This window comes from Carya illinoinensis, chromosome 16, assembly GCF_018687715.1.
Source record: "Carya illinoinensis cultivar Pawnee chromosome 16, C.illinoinensisPawnee_v1, whole genome shotgun sequence".
In the NCBI taxonomy this organism is placed as follows: domain Eukaryota; kingdom Viridiplantae; phylum Streptophyta; class Magnoliopsida; order Fagales; family Juglandaceae; genus Carya; species Carya illinoinensis.
Genome location: NC_056767.1, coordinates 1,178,983 through 1,200,818, shown reverse-complemented (window position 1 = coordinate 1,200,818; position 21,836 = coordinate 1,178,983). Strand labels below are relative to the sequence as shown.

At 33.4% G+C, this 21,836-nt stretch overlaps 2 protein-coding genes and 1 non-coding gene across 8 annotated transcripts; all 3 read left to right on the top strand.

The window, feature by feature from the left end:
- The first annotated feature begins 405 nt into the window (after window positions 1-405).
- LOC122299496 (polypyrimidine tract-binding protein homolog 3) lies at window positions 406-7,158 on the top strand. Of its 2 annotated transcripts, none has more exons than XM_043109840.1 (15): window positions 406-557; window positions 1,174-1,241; window positions 1,790-1,861; window positions 1,966-2,042; window positions 2,151-2,232; window positions 2,756-2,879; window positions 3,238-3,302; window positions 3,486-3,535; window positions 3,666-3,707; window positions 3,814-3,865; window positions 3,955-4,009; window positions 4,105-4,118; window positions 4,645-4,752; window positions 4,831-4,974; window positions 6,355-7,158. In XM_043109840.1, the coding sequence occupies exons 1-15, from the start codon at window positions 437-439 to the stop codon at window positions 6,742-6,744; spliced, it is 1,464 nt and encodes a 487-aa protein (XP_042965774.1). In that variant the 5' UTR covers window positions 406-436; the 3' UTR covers window positions 6,745-7,158. The 2 variants fall into 2 exon arrangements, with proteins under 2 accessions (XP_042965774.1, XP_042965775.1); XM_043109841.1 differs by lacking the exon at window positions 406-557 and adding an exon at window positions 599-724.
- Window positions 7,159-8,257: 1,099 nt separating this feature from the next.
- Window positions 8,258-11,465, top strand: LOC122299656 (5-formyltetrahydrofolate cyclo-ligase-like protein COG0212). 5 transcript variants are annotated; one of them, XR_006239715.1, is made up of 6 exons: window positions 8,258-8,827; window positions 8,956-9,046; window positions 9,274-9,506; window positions 9,907-9,982; window positions 10,148-10,390; window positions 10,767-10,908. XR_006239715.1 is itself a non-coding variant. In XM_043110050.1 (6 exons), exons 1-5 carry the CDS (start codon window positions 8,369-8,371, stop codon window positions 10,315-10,317), a joined length of 1,029 nt encoding a protein of 342 aa, XP_042965984.1. In that variant the 5' UTR covers window positions 8,258-8,368; the 3' UTR covers window positions 10,318-10,358; window positions 10,767-10,907. The 5 variants fall into 5 exon arrangements, 4 of the variants coding, with proteins under 4 accessions (XP_042965984.1, XP_042965985.1, XP_042965986.1 ...); XM_043110050.1 differs by having other exon boundaries at window positions 10,148-10,358; window positions 10,767-10,907; XM_043110051.1 differs by having other exon boundaries at window positions 10,148-10,364; window positions 10,767-10,906.
- Window positions 11,466-12,389: 924 nt separating this feature from the next.
- Window positions 12,390-12,496, top strand: LOC122300011. The gene has a single exon (XR_006239857.1). It is a non-coding gene; the product is annotated as a small nucleolar RNA snoR77 (small nucleolar RNA).
- The last annotated feature ends 9,340 nt before the right edge of the window (window positions 12,497-21,836 follow it).

The following is a 21,836-nucleotide window of genomic DNA, read 5'->3' as shown; positions in this document are numbered from 1 at the left end:
TCATATTAGTAGAGTGGACAATGAATATACAAAAGTTACTATATATAAAATTTTTTGTTTGTCAAATATTATATCTTTTTTGTTAAAAAAGTGTGTATATATATATAAATAATGGTATATATAATTTTAAAACATACAAATCTTATTTACTCACTTTGAAAAAAATAAATTAATCATTTAAAAATGATATTTTTATATAAATTTTATATTTATTCACTTTTCTTAAAATAAATATATATAAATTTTATATCTTAAAATTACAAATATTATTTAACTATATATAGATACGTACACACACAAAACCATAAAACATGAATAGATATATATACGTACACACACAAAACCATAAAAAATGAATAGAGTTTTTAACTTTTTATTACCAAAAAAAAACATATTAATGTAAAAGAAAAAAAAAAAAAGAAGGGAAAAACCATATATGAGAGGGGAAGCAAGAGCAGACAAAGCCGTACGATATGCGAAGCAGGGGATCTTTGCTGCTCTCGTAATCCCTCGTCCACTTTCTCCCACTCCCATCTCTCTATCGCTCTCGTTCTCAGGTAAGCCAAGCTCTCTACTTTTCGATTTGTTTGTTTGATTTATTTCACTTTGAACGTAAGATCCGCTTGGTTGCGGAGAAATTGCTCAGGAAAAAAAAGTAAAGCTTTGAACTTCGAATTTGGAATCCATAAGTGGCCGTGTTTGATTTTCCTTCTGTGAGATTCAGGTCTTATTTCTTTCTCTTTTTCACGGGATTTCTTCGCGACCATCTTGGGTTTTGACCAGCAGACACTCTCTGTAGTTGTCCAGCTTCTTGCTTATTATTTCTCTCTCGTTGTTTAAAAGCAGAATTCTTTTAGTTTATGTGGGTATTGCTATGTTACTTGTATTTTAGGACGTCAGTTCAATGTAGATTCTAGATTAATTTCAATATTTACTTTAAAAAAATTTGGGTTTTTTAAGGCACTTGAACACTGGTTTTAAGTGTGGTTTGCACTTGGCGCTGTCGTTGAACTCCACAAAGTACATTTGTATACATGGCCGCAGAGTCAAATAATTATATATATATATATATATATATATATATTTCATTTTGAAATAGAAGAATGTTGGGTGTGATAGTGCACCTAAATTATAATAAATGGTTAAGTAACGTTGTTTGAGTTTTTGTTACAGGCTGGTTCACAATGACAGAACCTTCTAAGGTCATTCACGTTCGCAATGTGGGGCATGAGATATCTGAAGTATGATCTCAGTCTATTCTTCCGGTTATCTTCTTTGATATTAGATTATATTGTTGGTTAATAATTGAATATGGGGAAAAGTAAATAATTGAGACCATTTGAAGTATTTCTCATTGAAGTGGAGGACATTAAATTGAAATGAGAATTCAAATTTACAATAATCCCTTCTTGTGCTTCGAGCAACTGAAATCTGAGATGATACAAAATCCATAATTTTTAAAGGATTCACTTATTGAATCACCTCATCTTCTCGCAGTCAATCTCTTAATTGTGATATGAGTGGGGGGCGGCAGGGAGGGTTATGAATTTATTGTTTGGTTTCATTTAAACAATGCAAACTCAAGTGCCAAGAACAGTTTTTCTACAAATAATCTTTGTCCTATATATTTTTATGACCTTTGAAAAAAAGCACTATCTAAAAGCAATAGAAATCTATAGTGCATTACATGTCCTGCTTTTGCCAGTTTTATATCAGATTTTTTTTCTTCATGTTATCTCCTATTTCTATCCAATACATCTTCTGACACATCTTGTCATGTATTTACCAGAATGACTTGCTTCAGCTATTCCAGCCATTTGGAGTCATTACTAAGCTTGTGATGCTTCGTGCAAAAAATCAGGTTCTGAATTAGCCACTAAGAAAGAGGCATTTTTTTCCCCCCTGTTTGTTTAACTCGAGACAAATCTCGGGTCTGATACATTTTTATGCCTTCTATGCTTGCAGGCTCTTATCCAAATGCAAGATATTCCTTCAGCAGTCAATGCTCTGCAATTCTATGCCAATGTTCAGCCAAGCATAAGGTATACATGAATTGTTTGCTTTTGTTTATGCAAATCTTGTGGGAAGATAATACATTTTTAAATTTCAATATCACCTTATAAGACATCTCTCTTGATGTTTTGCTCAAGGGGGAGGAATGTTTATATCCAATTTTCATCACATCAGGAACTAACAACAATGGATCAAAATACTCAAGGACGAGGAGATGAGGTTGGTACATTCTTAAATGATATTTGAGAAGTCTAATTCATTTGGCTTGTCGATATCTATGGAAGAAGCATATGAATAAAGGAACTGTTTCTGGTAAAATTAACTTTTAACTGATCCCGGCTTGTCTAAAATAAATTTTAATATGTTGATTTCTTGGCTGTTTCTATTGTATGCGTCCTCTATACTTGGGCTATGCCGTTTGAGTTATTCAATAAAATTCTTGATTATTTATAGAAAAACATCAAGGAAAATTTTCTGTCTCCTCTTAGCACCATGATAATGAGGAAACTGTTTCTTGAATGTTGACTGCATTTGATATTGCTTAATCAATTACTCTTGCTGTTTTTTTTCCTTTTGTTTTCTTTTATTTACCTTTTCTTTTTCATCTTCATTGTTTTTTAAGTGATCTGTACTTTGCATGGTAGATTGTTATTTCCCCTGTTCCCTTTTTCTATCTATATTCCTCATATATTCTCTTCTTGTTCTATGCTGTCCTGCTGTTGGGAACTTTCTGGATACTCAGCCAAATCGAATTCTCCTAGTTACAATTCATCACATGCTATATCCAATAACAGTGGACGTGCTCCATCAAGTGTTTTCTCCTCATGGATTTGTGGAGAAGATTGTAACTTTTCAGAAGTCAGCTGGTCAGCTTCTTCTAGTTCTCTCTCTCTCTCTCTCTCTCTCTCTCTCTCTCTCTCTCTCTCTCTCTCTCTCTCTCTCTCATATTAAATTATCTTGCTTCAACTATCAGAGATTAGCTGGATGAGTCCATGTTGAGTTGTGGGAAGAAATATATTTCAACTAATAGCTTATGATTGGCATCAGACTTTCCTATAAATCCCTTATAGATGAGAAAAGCTTTTAAGATTTTGAAATGTAATAGGTGTCCCTTTATATCCCTATTCACATGCCTTCTAATAATCTAAAAGAGGATAGTCACTATGGTGGAAATATGCATGGATTTCTAATGGTGTTTTTGTCTTGTGTTTGCAAATGATGTAGGTTTTCAAGCCCTCATTCAGTATCAATCACGTCAAAGTGCTGTTGTAGCTAGAACTGCACTCCAGGTAGTTCTTACCAACATTTAAAATAAAATGAACAAACTACCCCTGTAACAAATTGTCCTTACTAACATTTTTTTTAGCCCCAACAAACTCTTATTACAACTTTGAACTGGATGCCTTGTGAATGTGCACTGTCTGGTATTGTTTGTCAAAAAGAGGTTTAACTCTTCTTGTTGTTATGTTTAGGGGCGTAATATTTATGATGGTTGCTGTCAGCTGGACATTCAGTTCTCAAAGTAGGTTTAATTTAGAAGTTTCAATATTTTTCTATGTATTTGGCTGCACACGGTGAAGTGTCCATTTACATGTGTCTTTGGGTGTATCTATGTTCGTTATATTAATCATCTATTCTTTTCTGTAAACCAGCCTTGACGAGTTACAAGTAAACTTCAATAATGAGCGTTCAAGGTGGGTTGGTAGCATATGAAATCTGACTTTAGTCACTCTATTATCTCATTGACATTATTCCTTCATTGTTGCTGAATTTTTATTTGCTTATTCCATCATTGCATAGGGATTTCACAAACCCAAACCTTCCCACAGAACAGAAAGGCAGATCTCCACAAGTATTTTATCTTCTGATGTCAATACCATGTATATTTATAAATCTCAATTCTCCACCTTTCAATTCTAAGTAATTCTTTTTGTCCTGCAGCCAGGGTATGGCGATGCAGGAGGCATGTATGCCCTTCAAGCTTCTGGCCGGGGAGGTGCTTAATTTGGCAGTTGCAAATTGTTTTAATAAGTCAATTTTACATTATCTTCAAACATTTTACTTATACATGTTTTTTTCCTGGTCTTCCAGTTGCATTTCCTCAGGTCAGTATTGCTCAAGCCCTTATGAAGTCTTGTGTGAGATAATTATTTCAGAGTTGTAAGATGTCATTTATACCTTTTTGGTGGATAATATGGGATTTATGCAGGCTTGAATATTCTCCTTTTCTTCCAAGTATTTTTCTGTAAACTTGTAGTTAGGGTATCTTTTTCTCTTTATTTAACCTTTTTGTGTTAGCAAGTGTGTATGGGGACTTATAAAAAAAAAAAGTGTGTATGGGGTGGATGGGTTGGTGGGTGGGTGTTTGAGTCTTCATTGCAATATATGCATAGTCTCGGAGCATTGGGTCTTTCTAGAAGATTCTTGTTTTATGGGTTTTGTTGGATGGTTGACCCTCATCCGGACAATTGTTCCAACTTCTATAACTTTATGAGTCCCCTCATCTTTAGTGTACATTGCAAACATGCACATGATTGAACATTTTTGTTCACACTTGTGTCTATTTAGTTCTTGCCTTAATCTGACTCCAAACATGCACATGATGAAGAGTTTGTTTCTTTTGCAATATAGATGGCCAATGCAGCAGCAATTGCAGCTGCCTTTGGAGGAGGTTTGCCTCCTGGAATAAGTGGGACAAATGACAGGTGTACAGTCCTTGTCTCAAATCTGAATCCTGATGTAAGAAATTCTTTTCCCCTCTTATAACTTAAAAGTTTTTGCTTGACCCTTGTCTTCATGTACTCTACTTTGTTTCAGAGAATAGATGAGGATAAGCTCTTTAACCTCTTCTCCATATACGGAAATATTGTGAGAATTAAACTTCTCCGCAATAAACCAGACCATGCACTTATTCAGATGGGTGATGGTTTCCAGGCAGAACTGGCAGTACACTTTTTGAAGGTTTGATTATTTTTTTCAAGCTATATGTGTTAAATTATTTCATTAATCCAGTCGTTTATGCAGATTTAATTCTTTTTGTTATTGACTTGTAATTGCATGTCAATTTATTAGACCTGATTAGTGAATCACGTAATGATTTTACAGTACAACCTTGTGAGATTTGTTTAATGGTTTAACCGATATGATGTTTGAGTGGAATTTTATAGAATTTTTTCCCTTCTTACTGGTAAAGTTGATAATATCATGCTTAGTGAGAACACTTTCCTATATACATTAATGAATGGGTTCTCCAAATTCTGGAATAAAATAGTAAGGATACAAGGGCTTGTTTGTGCTACTGGATAAAACTTGCATTGTGTGTCCCAGTTGAAAACCTTCTCCATTTGAAATTTTTTGAAATGGATAGTTGATTTCTTATCCTTGGTAACTAGACAGATCCAACTTGAGGGATGGGGAGTTTCAATGGGCTATGACAAACATGAAGCGAAAAAGTTACTTTCATTTATTTTTCTAGACCATTGCACATATTCCCAAAATTTGGATTGGAAGAGACCAGAATCTATGGAGGGATATCGAAGTGAGTCGTCTTTGTTTGAAGGATATAATTTTCTCTTCTAGGCTCGTGTGATTATGGAGGCAAGGCCAGCTTATGTGCTGAAGACGGTTGATACCTTTGTCTTTATTTTAAATCACTTCTAGCTGTTCTCTTTCTTGGTTCCACTGTTTGAGTTGTAGATTCAGTTGGCAGTTTTTACTAATTGTTTGTGCCTGTAAGTACTTATTGTATACTTCTCCTGCGTTTAATGTGCACTCATCTTACATTTCAATTATAATTTTTCTATCATTTTGGGTTTTTTTGGATTTTGATTTGCTAAAACTGAGCTGTAACTGTTTTGCTTTTATTATGAAGAGAATTCTGGAACACTGTTCCACGATACTGACAAACAATCCATCAAAAGTTGATTTGTAACCATTGAGTTTCAGAAACTCGAATGCTACTTTCAGGTTTTGAAACTATTAACTTTTGACAACAAATGAGTTGATCGCACAATGTTTCTGCCCATATATTTTACAACCTTCCTTTTATCTGTTTGGCTCTCATTGTTTCACAATATTGCGCTAAGCAATGGTGCTTTCTTATACTGGTCTTGATTGTTTCTCATTTGCCCTTTCTACTATGTGTCTTGGGCTGTATTAATTGTTCTAGACAGTACTGTTGTTGTTTGAAGAAATCTCTTGAAAACATTGGAAATAAGTTTATTCAAAAGTTCACTCTCTGCTGTGAGTTATCTTCAATTGCTGGGTTTATTTATATTACGCTTGCTTTTAAGCAGCTTTACTTATAGATGGACACTAATGCCTTTTGACTTTGAGATATAGGGAGCAATGCTATTTGGGAAGCGGTTGGAGGTCAACTTCTCAAAGCATCCAAACATAACCCAAGGTGCTGAGACACATGAGTATGTTAACTCAAATCTCAACCGCTTCAACCGTAATGCTGCTAAAAATTACCGCTACTGCTGCTCCCCAACAAAAATGATCCACCTGTCAACACTCCCCCAGGAGATCACTGAAGAGGAGATCATCAGCCACTTAGAAGAACATGGCACCATCACCAACAATAAACTTTTTGAGATGAATGGGAAGAAGCAGGCCCTCATTATGTTTGAAACTGAGGAGCAGGCTACTGAAGCCCTTGTGTGCAAGCATGCTACCTCACTTGCTGGGTCAATAATCCGGATTTCGTTTTCCCAGTTACAGTCTATATAAAAGGCCTTGTTGTAGAAGGACAACCAGGGTAAGATTCTTAAAGCATAAAAGGTGTAAGGATTGAATTTGGGTGGGATACTTTTATGCAGCTGATGGTCTTCTGCACTCTTTTCTGACAAATGTGCTTTTGATTACTTTTATACTGGTGGGATCTGCTGTTTGAGTGCTTTTAACTCTCTCTGTCTCATCTCTAGTGCTTGTACCAATTCTTATTGAGGTTTCTTTATTTGCGGGAGTAGATTTCTGGCTGCAGATGTGCACAGTTTTGAAAGGTAGGAAGAAAGGGGGAAGAGTACTAACTTTTAGGGAAGAGGGATCTCGTGTATCTTTGTTGTATGGTATGTCTTGTAATTCAGGCTAATGGGGCCATCTCTGTTGTATCTTAATGGACACCCAATTTTTTTCCCCTGCCAACTGAGTTCTGAGAAACGTTTTAGAGTTTTTCCTCCTCTCCTTACCTCACTTCTCTCCAGGAAAGATTGGTAAGTTCATTGCTCATCTTCTCCCATTACATGGTTTTTCCTCTTCTCCTCCTTCCTTATTCTTCTTCTTCTTCTCCTTCTCCTTCATCCTCCTCTTCTCTCTCCTCTTTTCTCGATTTGAGAATGGTTCACTGTAGGTTCCTGCAATGGAAAAGGTGAAGTAAATTTTCCTATAATAATACGAGAACTGGAATGTGCATGCACTTGATGAAGCTTTTAAACATGTCGAAGGGAGAGTAAGGAGAAAGGGTGGTAGTTTATGGAGTACCCAAACTATCCTGAGACGAGAATTTCTGTAGAAGTTGGTTTTCTACAATGCTTAATGGCTCATCCACTCCTCTACTCCACTTCGGTGAAAACAAATAAGGCTAGTGTTTAAGCTTGAATGCAGTCCTGCGGTTCAACTTCTTTAACTGTGGCAAGTTCTGCTTGGGCTTGGTTCGCCACGCCAAGAGGAGAAACGAACATGGAAGATGATGAGAGTCTGTCCAGGAAACAAGTATCCGAAATTGGAAGGAGAAGCAAAGGGCTTTAACCAGGGATCTCTTTCATCATTTTTTTGTGTCTTAAAATTGAGTCCTTTGAATCAAGAATTAACTCATCACAACAACTTCAATGAGAAATACCTTATGAGATTCTACAAAAAGTACATTCACAAGTTAAAATGGTTTGATGTAGTGTTTTATAATGTAAAATTACTTTTATTGTAAACTAAATTTAATGTACTATAAGAAATCATGTCAGTTTGTAGATTTACTTTTGTTAAATCTCTTCAACATTCCTTGTGATGCAATGATCAAACATTCTTTTGTTAGAGGCTTTTTGAATTGAGAAATATTTTTATCTCATCTTGTCTTATCATTATAATTTTTCAAACTTTTCACACAAAATATAATAAACAATTCAACTTTTTAAAATTTTAAAACAATAATAATATTAAAAAATAATATTATAATAATATTTTATTTAATTTTCATCTAAATCATCTCATCTCATTTCAATATACAAACAATAAATCTAAATAGGCCAAACCCAATCGTCCCATCCCGTCATTTCTGTTTTGGTAATTTTTTTAACAAGACCCGGAGATATTGAGCGTTTAAGACCACAAGCAAAAGCAACTCTTTCCATCACAGACGTCAATGGTATATCTGTATCATCTTAATACAACCCGAATTCGTCCGTGGAAAATGGATTCAAATTTGATTCCATTTTCGGCCCCGTTTCCACTGATACACACCGTTCCGAACAATTCCTACAATGCCCATTTTCGTCTCACTTCTATCTCTGCGTCGAGAATGAGCTCTCAGAGGGGGCGAAGGCAATTCAGTCTCGACCCGGTAAGCGGTAGTGGGACCCGAAGCGAGGCCGCTTTCGACGAGGCAGCTTTCGAGGCCGAGAGGCTTAGGCTTGACGCCAAGGCTCGGGAAACAATGGCCGAGACTTCGAAGAGAGAGAATGAAGATGACCCGAAAGCTTGGAAATGGGTGATCCGAAAGAGGATTTGGGATTTGATGGAGGCCCGGAACGTTGCCCAGAACCCCCGACCCGTTCACCACCGGATCCCCAATTTCTTGGGCGCTTCAACAGCTGCCCAAAAAGTAAAATTTTTTAATTTTAATCTATTCATATCTACTTTCCACTTTTATTTTATTTGTTAACATATATTGAAAATATTTTCTTTAATAATGTTTCATAATTTGTGTTCTTGGGTTGTGGGTTATTGCAGTTGGGCGAGTTGGAGGAGTTCCAGATTTCCAATTGTGTGAAGGTTAACCCGGATTCGCCCCAGAAACAAGTCAGGTTTCTCACACTTTCTGGTTAGTTATTCTTTTTTCATTTTTGAAACAAAATTAGATTAGTTGGAACTTGGAAGCCATTAGTTTAACAGTTGAGTTTTTTTGCTGTTTAAGGACAAGTCCTGTAAACACGTGCATGCATTCACAATAATTGTTGGAAATCCAAGTTATTGTCTTTTTATTTTTCATATCAAAATTAAAATGTTAATGCTAGTTCTTAAAATTTTAAAACCATGCGTGGTGTGCAGGTAGTAAAATGTTGTTAACTCCTCAGCCGCGGCTAAGGACAGGATTTTTCTCTGTAGTTGAGTCCCATATGTTACCTCCTACTCCTAGAGCCATCAATGAGGCCTGCACCTCTGTTGGGGTTGCCAAGCATGGCCGGCCAATTGGGCTTGATGAAAAGATAAAGGTTGATCTGATTGTGATTGGCTCAGTTGCTGTTGACCCAAGAACGGGTGCTCGACTTGGCAAGGGTGAGGTAAATGGCCATGTAGACTGTAGATTCTCCCTCTTGCTTTGCGTTTTTTTTGGCTCTTTTTGGAGAGCTGAGCCATGGAATAACCTTGCAGCATCTGTTTTCAATATATGGTGACTGAATCCACATATCTGCATTTTTGTGCATGCCCTCATATTGAAGAACACTTGTTACTTGGATTAGTTTAACTTTAATAGGCGTGTCAAGTAGTATAGATTAACGTTTTGGAACCAACAGTTTTAAAATAGTGTTAGTTAACCGATCAACTGAACCATTTTATATCCGCTTAATTTTTTTAGATAAGTGAGGATTTAGTATAATATCAGAGTCTATGATCCTAAGTTCGAGCTCCAACTTTACACGGTGTTATTCAATTCGCATAAAGCCACGCTTTAATGTGTAGGGATTTGCTGAACTTGAATATGGGATGCTGCGATACATGGGAGCCATTGATGACTCAACTCCAGTTGTCACATCTGGTAGTGTGGTTTCTTTTCAGCTTAGATGAACTGCTCATTTATCTTTTTTCCGTGGGGACTTTACCATAAAAGATTTAAAAGTGTGCAACATGTATTTAAGCTTGGGTAATTCAGGATGTGCCTATGTTCAGAGCTAAATATACCATGTGAATATCTGTTTTGTAGTTCACGATTGTCAACTTGTAGATGATATTCCAGTGGAGAAACTGTTGATCCACGATGTTCCTGTGGATATCATATGTACTCCCACTCAGGTCATTTATACCAACACAAGCATTCCAAAGCCTCAAGGTTGGGGAAACCTGCAATTTCTTTCATTGTTTGTGTCACACTGAACAACTTACCTTTGAAGATTGGATTGACCAGACATCCTCGAGTAAGAGTGAGCATGAGTGAGCTTTCGCTTAGGTCTGTTTCTGTTGACGCCCTCTCAATTTTCAATTTTTCTATGACAGCCTAGGTGCTATTACTCTTTTCAAATAGGCCGATCTTGTACATTTTTATGTCCAATTGGAAGAGTATGATGTGACATGGGAGGACTTATTTGGAAAGGGTGGTAACGCAAGGGGTGTCAATTACAAAATTGAAGACTGAAAGGTGTTCAATACAAACGAAGCTAAACACAAGAAATTTACTTTTTTTTCTACGTTGCTATAGAAAATTCACTCTTGACACGAAGCCCACTCGTGAGTCGTGATTGGGTAGTCATAGTCTGGTCCTTTCACTGCTCTGATTTTTGTTATTCAAGATGGCATCACACAAACTTCACTTCCTCTGACTGTAGGGATTTACTGGGACAAGTTGTCACCTGAGAAGCTTGGACAAATTCGAATAGTCAGAGAGCTAAAGCGCAGAATTGAACAAGAGACTGGACAGAAACTTCCCACTGGTCCATCTGAGAAACTGCCCCCCACTGCTCAACGGAAGCGCTAACTCAATTTACATCTAACTCGAGGAACAGAAGAAGAGCTTTAAAGGAAAGAATTTAGAGTCCAATTAAACACGACTCAGTGCCCTGTTGGCTCATGTTTTTGCTGTTTCAGAGCTATAAGTGAGTCATCACTTCTAGGAACATAAAAATTGAACAGGCCACCCATACAAGTTTCTGCACATTTTAGCACCTTCATACTATTGAGTCTAGAGGAGTATTATCACCAACAGAAGGAATCGTTCTTCCTAAAGGATAAGTCACCTGTAATACCTAATGATCTCTGCATTACAGGAGAAAGAACTCTTTAAGCGAACATTTTTTTTATTGACACCGGGTGTCCTGGAACAACGTCGTGACTGATCTCGAGGGTGCACAAGTCTTTGGCAAGAAGCTTTCTGCAAATACACCTCGGGTAAGCAAACATGTTCAAAGCAAAAGTTTCTGTAATACATGGTAACTTTCAAAAGAACATCCTGATGGTGTCAACTTGTCGCATTGTCTCAGGTACGTAAGAAATATGTTGCAAAATACAAGACAAGCATATCACCACCATGAACATGTATGCACAATCAGAACTGCATTGGGAATGTTGTGCATAATCAGACAAGCATACCTATACCTTCTAGAGTAGACAAATTAGGCCATATCATCTCATAAAAATATCACCAATGTGCCAGATGGTTTGTTGGGCCGTAAACACTGCATAGCTCCACATCTCCATCATCCCTCTAAAACCAACCATAAAAAAACTATCTGAGAGTAACAGTCAAACTCAAAGCCTTTGAATGGAAGATTGTGCATAAATAATGGCAAAACTATATGTTGCACTTCTGAACAATCATTGTTTTTTCACTTTATAGTTTATACCCTAAACTACTAAAATTGGCAATTTGCATCCTTCGTCAAGATTGAAGCACTGTGTCACATATCTTATGGTTCAAATTATCAAATTCTGATACTTTTTGGTGCAAATATAGACAAATCTTATTTTTTCATAGATCTAGACTTTGAGGTGTGTTAAATGTGATTTTTCCCTAAAACTTATTTACTAAGCTATGATAATATATACATAACACTCTTTTTTCCAAGTCCCATTGACAGCAAAGTTGTCCCAATTAACAGATTAAGGTTAAGTAAAAGTACTAGCACTAATAGTAGACTCAATAAAGCCAAATATTGGCCAAATAATAGCTAGGATGTTCAACTAATACACTGAAATAGACTCAATAAATGAACAGTAAATACAGCCAAAGATTATTTGGCTAGCCAAATTTGGCCAGCCCCTTGATATTATTTTGAGATTAAAAAATTCACTTCTTGTTGTCTGCTACTCTCCTGCGCAAGAAAAAAATCGTGAAAATACCACAAACCCCGCGCAAGAAGAGAAAGACACAGCTCATTTTGCACTTTCACAATGATTATTCCACTGGGTTCTGTTTCCATCATTTATGAATCAACGGAGTATCAATTCCAAAAAAGTATATTCCATTGGGTTTTGTTAAATTGCTCGTTGATCAAACGTCTTTTGCCCTTTAGACTTGCTGAGATGTCTTTGAAGCTGGTCTTGCAAGCTCAAGCACATTCTTTTGTTTGTTTTTTCTTCCTAGTCTTTACGAAAATGCTACTTTTGTTGATAGGAGAGTTCTTTGTGTTCATAAATGATTTCTGTATGAAGATTTAAGCTCAATGCAAGAAAGCCTACCAAATGTATGATCAAATTATAACCTCTGCCAATCGTAGTTTCTGTTACAATTACATAAATATTAAAAATTACAATTAAAATTAAAAAAAAAATGAAAATATTGAAATCAATATTTTAATAGAATAATGACAGATTTGGAGAGTTATAAAAAGTGACTACCTAAAATTTGTAAAAACAAATTTTTTAACTAAATTTTAGTTAAAGTTTGTTGAAGCCACTACTAATCCTCTAACTGTGGCATGAGATACTATTATTTCAATTCATTGGATGTTTCCATGATTCTAGCTACCAGGATGACGAATGAAGGATTGCAACCGACTTCAAATTTTTCTAAAATGTAGAGATTTCGAAAAGTAAAATACTTTTGTCACAAATGGATTACATAATAGTAAATATACAAACTGATATGGCTTAATGTGATATGTCATATTGTAAAGTTACTTTTATTATAAAGTAGATTAAACGGATTCTATTAAACTACACGAGTTAGTGGGTTTACTTTGTATAATCTCTTTATATTTATAACAAATTTTTCTTCAAAATGGAGCTAAAGCAAAGTTATTCGCTGCTACGTCTGGATTTAGTTTGGATTTAAAGTTTGCAGTGCTTGTCACTCAACAAAGTGGAAATTAAGAAAAAAAATCAGCCACTTAAAAATTATAGGAGTGAGGAGCAATGTCAGATTTATTGACCAGCTCAAGCTTTGACTTAGTTTGATGATTGTGGTATATATTCTAAATTGCAGCTAAAATTGAATGGATGATGTTTACTATTCAATGCACTACAGGAACAGTACTTTCACGCGAATAGTACTAGAAATTGAATGTTTAATTCTGGTCATAGGTTAAAATTGGACAAGTTCCATATCTTGGTTCTAACACTTCTATGTTGTTTAATTTGTGTCGGAGCACATGGTTGAACACTATTTTCTAGCTCATTTTATTTGAATGTGTGACCAAACCTTGATGTTTTCTTTTTTGAAGTAGCTGGGATGGTGTCTGCCAATGAGAAACATGTAACATGTGCATAAAAAGGAGTACATGAACCCAAAAAAATAGAAAAAAAGGCTTATGTTTTTGCTGTTTCAGAGCTATAAGTGAGTCATCTTCATTCAATGTTCCATTGTATATACAGCTTGAGGTATATTATTTTTCTCTGAGGAGAATTCGGTTTGTAAAAGTATTACTTCTAGGAACATAAAAATTGAACAGGCCACCCATACAAGTTTCTGCACATTTTAGCACCTTCATACTATTGAGTCTAGAGGAGTATTATCACCAACAGAAGGAATCGTTCTTCCTAAAGGATAAGTCACCTGTAATACCTAATGATCTCTGCATTACAGGAGAAAGAACTTTATAAGCGAACATTTTTTTTTTTATTGACATTGGGTGTCCAGGAACAGCGTCGTGACTAATCCTGGGGTGCAAAGTTCTTTGTAAGGAGTTTTCTATAAGTGCATTTCGGATAAGCGAACATGTTCAAAGCAAAAGTTTCTGTAATACATAGTAACTTTCAAAAGAACATCCTGATGGTGTCAACTTGTCGCATTGTCTCAGGTACCGTAAGAAATATGTTGCAAAATACAAGACAAGCATATCACCACTACGAACATGAATGCACTACCGGAACTGCATTGGGAATGTTGTAAATAATCAGACAAGCATACCTATACCTTCTAGAGTAGACAAATTCGGCCATATCATCTCATAAAAATATCACCAATGTACAAGATGGTTTGTTGGGCCGTAAACACTTCATAGCTCCACATCTCCATCATTCCTCTAAGATCAACCATAAAAATACTCTGAGAATAACAGTCAAACTAAAAGCCTTTGAATGGAAGATTGTGCATAAATAATGGCAAAACTATATGTTGCACTTCTGAACTACCATTGTTTTTTCACTTTATAGTTTATACCCTAAACTACTAATTAAAATTGGCAATTTGCATCCTCCGTACGTCAAGATTGAAGCACTAAGACTGTGTCACATATCTTAGGGTTCAAATGATCAAATTCTGATACTTTTTGGTGCAAATATAGACAGATCTTATTGTTTCATAGATCTAGACTTTGAGGGGTGTTAAATCTGATTTTTCCCTAAAAATTATTTACTAAGCCATGACAATATACATAACACTCTTTCTTCCAAGTCCCATTGACAGCAAAGTTGTCCCAATTAACAGATTAGGGTTAAGTAGAAGTACTTTAACTGTGGCATGAGATACTATCATTTCAATTCATTGAATGTCATGATTCTAGCTACCAGGATGACGAATGAAGGATTGCAACCAACTTGAAATTTTTCTACAATATAGAAAATTTGAAAAGTAAAGTACTTTTAGTCACAAATGAATTATATAATAGTAAACCTACAAACTAATATGATTTAATGTGATACGTCATATAGTAAAGTTATTTTTATTAGAAAATAGATTTAACAGATTCTATTAAACTACACTAGTTAGTGTGTTTACTTTATATAATCTCTTTATATTTGTAATAGTTTTTTTTTTTTAAAATGTTGCTGAGGCAAAGTTATTCACTGCTACGTTTGGATTTAGTATGAATTTAAAGTTTGCAGTGCTTGTCACTCAACAGAGTGGAAATTAAGGAAAAAAAAAAAATCAGCCACTTAAAAATTATAGGAGTGAGGAGCAATGTCAGATTTATTGACCAGCCGAAGCTTTGACTTAGTTGGATGATTGTGGTATATATTCTAAATTGCAGCTAAAATTGAATGGATGATGTTTACCATTCAATGCACTACAGGAACAGTATTTTCACGTGAATACTAGAAATTGAATGTTTAATTCTGGTCATAGGTTAAAATTGGACAAGTTCCATATCTTGGTTCTAACACTTCTATGTTGTTTAATTTGTGTCGGAGCATATGGTAGGTTGAACACTTTTTTCTAGCTCATTTTATTTGAATGTGTGACCAAAGTTTTCTTTTTTGAAGTAGCTAGGATGGTGTCTGCCACTGAGAAACATGTAACATGTGCATAAAAAGGAGTACATTAACAAAAGAAAATGATAAATAATATTTATAGTTAAGAAGTGCAAGTCCTACACATTCTATTATTCTCTTTGAAAGATTGTTATAAATGTGAAACATATATAAAAAAATTAATTTGTAATGATAGATCCCACTCTTTTATGTAATGTGCAGAATTTACACATCATAAAATTATATCTAACTTTATTAAAATAAAAAATAAAACATCCCGAACAACCGTTGTGACTAACACAAAGTTTTTTCGAAACTTAGATTAACGTTAGTCACAACGTTCTTTCGAAACTTAGATTGACCCAAAAAGAGTATGGACACAATAACTAAATCTCTTGGATCAAACAAAAGGGGAACTGAACTGCTTTGATTGAAGTTTTCACACAATCAGGCCGGGATCTATTCAAAACAAGTAGTTCTCACTTCTCACTTCTCAAGACATTTTTATTGATTTTTTGTCGTCTGTCTGGTGAGTACCAATGACTTGACCATAATGCATGCTTGGTTCTTTCCTCGAAAGTACAGAAAAAGTTGGGTCATATAGTTCAGGCTAATCGAGGCACGAAGCTTCGTGAGGTCCCATTTTTACTTACGTGATTTAGGTTAAGTAGTAGTACTTGCGCTAGCTTCACGTACAAGTACAACTTAATTACATAATAATGCCTATATATAATAAATTATGATACCAATACCAATAATTCTCACCTAAATTTGCATTATTTTGGTCCTAAATTTATTTTAATTCATTGCAACGTACGTACCAAGAATTATGCATCCAGTCGAGGACTGAAATTATGGAGGAATTTAGTCTAAAGAGGCGGGTTGGAGTGGGAATATTTTGGGACTGCCACTAATAAAATGATTAAAAAAAAAGATAGCCTATTTGGTCGAATTTTTAGTTGTTTAATGAAATGATAGTTAGAGTCTTGAATGCATAAATATTATACAATAATTTGAAAAAAGTGAATAAATACGAGATATATATGAAAAGAAATTAATTTTTTAATAATAGACTCAATTCTTTTTCAAAATAACTATACAGTACTTATCATGCACACTATACAAATATTCGATAAAACATCTCAATCTTAAAAAGAGCATAATTAGAATGGTGTCTTGGTGTTTCAATTCAAATCAACATATGAAACTAAATCTAGTAAAGCTAAAGGCCAGGAAAGAAAAAGAATGTTACTTTTAGAAAGTAGTAAATTCAAACATTAGTTGGTCTATATTATTCTTATATATGCCAGCTGCCTTAGAATATATATTCTTGTGATCACATTATAAGTATTTATATTGTAACATTGATACCAGCATGCAAAGAATTAAGACATAAAGATATTCGATCGACATAGGGAGAATTTTATTCTATCCCTGTGAACTTCTATTATTATTATTAATATTATATTTCAGTAGCCATTTTTAATCGTTACGTACAAGAAAAATGCTCATATTATATGATCACTATTTATGAGAAAAATTATTATTATTTTATTAAAATGAGTCTATTATTATCGTAAAAAGTTATTTTTTATTAGAAATAATTCATCACAAATAATTTTTATTTTAGTAAAATATATGATAAATTAAACTATTATTTATAGGATGAAATTTTTTTTAATTCTTGGCTTTATTCCTCCTAATTATAATATATTGCATAAACACGTGCTGTTTTCCCTCTTATTTTAATAATAATACAAAAGAAGTGGACTGAGAATATTTGTTTAATTGCATATAAATAATAAGAAAAAATGACCATAGATACCCAATCTGAACCACGAGACCTTCGGCCTGACATTATAGTACTAGTTAATTGAAACTCAAGTACGATCAATTTAGGACTAGATCTGATGTACGGAATGTGGAAACTTTTAACTTCTTTTTTTTTTAATTATTATTTATTCAGAAAATCACTCCTTATCTCTTTGCATACTCATTTATAGACTTTTTGGAACGCAACTCGTGAGTTCAGATAACTTAATTTCTTTCGAGAAAATGAAAAAAAAAAATTATATTTATAAAAATAACTTTACGATATGATGTAACATGTCATATCATGTTCATTGAATCATTTTATATATATATATATATTTTTTTTAATGATCAACATATGAAAAAAGAGTGCTGATTAACGATGTGTTCTCCATCGATAGATCATGACTGTTATATAAAAAATTGAGTAATTTATTTTTCTATAATTATTATATTGAATCATTATATGTAAACACTTACAAATGGGAATAGGCGTGCAGCCATGCATGCGTGTTTTGTGGTGTCAATAAAGACTTGTGCAAATATTACTTTTATTGGGTTTCTGTGTCTATTTAGGTCTGAACTTTGAACCTGACCGTCTTCTGGTTTTTTCTCCAACCACCCACGAGGCAAAATAATTCCCATTCCCATTCCCATTCCGGCTCTTGTGGGGTTCTAAACATGTCCTACACAAGCAGTGCTTACCCAAGCTAGCATGCGAGACATAAATAATTAAAAAAAGAGTCATATTGATCTTCTTTTTCTTGATCTGTTTTTGTTTTTTCTGAAGTGATATAAGGTATCTCATGCCAATGAGTTAGAAACTTGGAACGATAGTGCCCAGATTTTCTTGATCTCTTTTCCCTTTTCTTTTGAAAAAAGAAGAAGCTCAGTTTATTTTTGGGTCCTACTTCCAAGTAGAGTCCAGATTAGTACTACTTCCCACTACTTTCCTTAAAGGAGAGAAAATCAATCACACGGTTGAAATGCAATCCCAAAAGGCCATTGGAGAAAAAGTGCACAAAAAAGTGAGCTAGCACGAGTACCTTCAGTAACAGATTGAAGTTGATGTCTCTGTCTTTTATGTATATTGAAAAAAAAAATATTGTTAATGCAAATTAGCGGTTGTATATAATAAATACTTTAGTTAGTAATAGATTTTATAAAAATAAATTTATAAATTTATATGACTTGATATGGTAGGTTAGAATATTGTAAAGTTATTTTTATTATAAATTATGTTGCATAACATATCACATTACGTTACATTTGTTTGTAAGTTTATTTTTATGAAATTTTTTTATGACTGTAGCACTTCTCTATAAATATTGTTGACTGTTATAAATTAATTAAGTAAAATATGTCTCCATGTAATAAAACTAAATAAACTACCTCACCTAATTAAGTAATAATCTAAGGTTGAAGTTATGAAAAATTCTATTCATCATCCCTACACACGGGTCACACACCACATTTTTTCTATTTTTTTATTTTATTCTTCTTAAATTAATTGAATTCTTCTACTCATCATCTATACATCACATATTTAATATAAAAAAGTATGGAATGAAAAATATGTAGAGATAATAAATAGCAAAACTATGAAGTTATATATATATATATATATATATATATATATGATCATTTGAGTGTGCAAATGAACAGAAGTTAAAATTACTTACATAGGATATTGAAATCTTTCAAGATGATAGAAAGAGAGCATTATTTGATAAGGCTTCTGATGAAAATCTTCAAATTTTTTGAGAGAGGTGATAGTTTTGAGTTGTATTGAATGAATCCATTGATCATAAAGCCATCATGAAAAACGTTGGTAAAAAAAAAAAATAGTACCATTATTGGATTCTGCAAATCACGATCCTTTCGTTGTCTCTGGAAATCATGACGATAGATATATTGGATTATGCTTTCTTTTGGCACTTTCTGGGAATGCCAGTCGCTTGTTTTTACGTACCTATTCACCATTAATAGCACTTTTGATTTCAAGCTACGTTTTTCACGCCAGATCATTCGTTATAGATAAAAAACTCTCGAGTGCTGAGTCAAGAGATCAATCAAGAAGATATATATATTTCAATCATAAGCAAATTATATAAAATTAAATATATTTATTGGCGTGATTTGATATGAAATATTAATTATAAAATTATTTATTATTATGAAAACGGTGAAAAAAAAATAAACAAAAATCAATCAACAAAAAAAAAGTTTACGTAATTTAATAATTTGTCTATGTTTATAGAAGTTGCAAATAATTTTATTATCTTAAAGAATGATAAAATACATTTTATGAGGAAAATACACTATTCCAAACTGTCATACTGTTAATTAAGTATATATTTATTAGTTGTAATGTAAATATTCTAATTTCACAATTTTTAAATTATTCGTTCAAACAACTAGTAGTCGAGCAAGCATCTAGCGAGTTCTCTATTTGTGATTCGCTCAAGCGACTGTCGCGCGAAAGGATAGTAAACTCTCTACCTAGCGGTTCTCAACTCAAGCCTACCTTTTCATGGCATAAACCTTATTGAAAATTTATCAAAAAATCATAATGAATTTTTATCAGATTGGGTTATCAAATTGAACCATTACAATAATAAACTAGGCTTCACAAACATAATATTTTTATTATATAAAACATCTAATTAACGTATCATATAAAGTTATGTCAATTTATGAATTTATTTTATAATTTATTTTTATGACTCTAGCGCTTCTAATTAAAGAAAAGAAGCAATAAATCAACTTGTGAAATGGAACGTTTGGCGTCTTGATGTAAGCTAGTTACAGATATATATCCTAGGAATATTGAAGAAGATGTCAAGGATTTGGTCTGGTTTTAAAAGGCGGTACTCATACATGTACCATTTGCAACTATTCGATCGAATATTTCAGCTGATTTCAATTGTCCATCTTTACGTCTTACAATTAGTCGTATATGAATTTGACATAATATTCCAAATACCATGCAGCTGGCGGTTTGTGGGTTAGATTTTAGCTACACGTGTAAGGCTGCAGAAGCACTGAAATTAACACTTGTGGTCAACCGGTAAAGCAAGGAAAATGTACATGATCTCGTGTCCTCGTGCGCCCGAGCGTCCGAATCATTCCTGCCACCCCAATAATCTCAGCCGACAAAATGGGTCATAGAATAATGCACAACAAAACAATAAATAAAAAGAGGCTCATTCAGTATGAACGTTTTGCATATGCATGAAAAAGGGTCCAAAGAATTCAAAGATAATGTCTTTTTCAAGATCATGTCTTTTTATATTGAGTTGTTTTGAAAATGACAGGTTGTATATCGATCTAATGAATAAATTTTATATTAATAACTATTTGAAATGTGATTTGTATTGGAATTTAAAAATAATATTAGATAGGCAGAATTAAAAAAATTATTTAAAAAAAGATTTTGTAAGAAGTATTTTTTGCGTTTTATTTATCAAATTTGTTTTCATTTTCCTATTTTTATTAGATCATATTCTTCTTCTTCTTTTATTTTTTATTTTTTATTTTTTTTTTATAGATGATCAAGAATTGTTATGATGTTTGAATTAAAAGACATTTATAAAATTTATCTATTTAATTAATTTGTATATAATATTACTCTATTTAAAACTTATAAAGTGTAGTTTGAATAGTGATATCCATCATGAAATGAGATGGTTTTAGATGAAAGTTGAAATTTAAATAAAATATTATTCGAATATTATTTTTTAATATTATTTTTATTTTAAAATTTAAAAAAGCTGAATTACTTATTATATTTTATATGAGAAATTAAAAAAATTATAATAATTAGATATAATGAGATGAGATGAAACCGTTTCTGTATTTAACTATCTAATAAGCTTTCCCTCAACTTAGCATGACATGAGTTCACTGCCTCATGTGGGAATTGGGAATAATTGGGACGGTCATGACTCATGAGGATATCGGTTTAAGCATGACATGAGTTCACTGCCTCATGTGGAAATTGGGAACAATTGCGACGGTCATGACTCATGAGGATTGCGGTTCTTTCGTGATCTCTTGACCCATTAAGAAAAATGGTCGTTTTCGAGTACCTTTTTCACTTTTTTAAAAATCCTTCTCTTTGAAATTGAAGCTTTGTCAATGTCTAAACTCTACTGAGTACTGAGTCTATTGGGTACGTATACATCCTCTTCAGTCAGATTCCAAATCGAATTGCAGGAGTATATTTGGATCTTCTTTTGACAATATTTCTAATTTTATATATAAAATTTTTTAGGAGGAGAACAAATAAAATAAAAACAAGTAGAATCAATATTAGACATCCACATACCTAGAGAATTTTATTTAATATGATAAGTAAATACAATGCGGCGGTCATATAATTATTTAATATAATAAAAAATATTATTTATCATCTACACATCACATAATATTAGATTTGTTATTTTTGTCTATCT

Bases quoted from the DNA above. Each gene is read 5' to 3' on its own strand.
- LOC122299496 (XM_043109840.1), top strand. From the start codon at position 437: ATGAGAGGGGAAGCAAGAGCAGACAAAGCCGTACGATATGCGAAGCAG. The intron at 3,536-3,665 runs GTAGGTTTAATT...TCTGTAAACCAG, and splicing joins CTGGACATTCAGTTCTCAAA to CCTTGACGAGTTACAAGTAA. The intron at 4,753-4,830 runs GTAAGAAATTCT...ACTTTGTTTCAG, and splicing joins TCTCAAATCTGAATCCTGAT to AGAATAGATGAGGATAAGCT.
- LOC122299656 (XM_043110049.1), top strand. From the start codon at position 8,369: ATGGTATATCTGTATCATCTTAATACAACCCGAATTCGTCCGTGGAAA. The intron at 9,983-10,147 runs GTAGTGTGGTTT...TCTGTTTTGTAG, and splicing joins AACTCCAGTTGTCACATCTG to TTCACGATTGTCAACTTGTA. The intron at 10,274-10,766 runs GTTGGGGAAACC...CTCTGACTGTAG, and splicing joins AAGCATTCCAAAGCCTCAAG to GGATTTACTGGGACAAGTTG.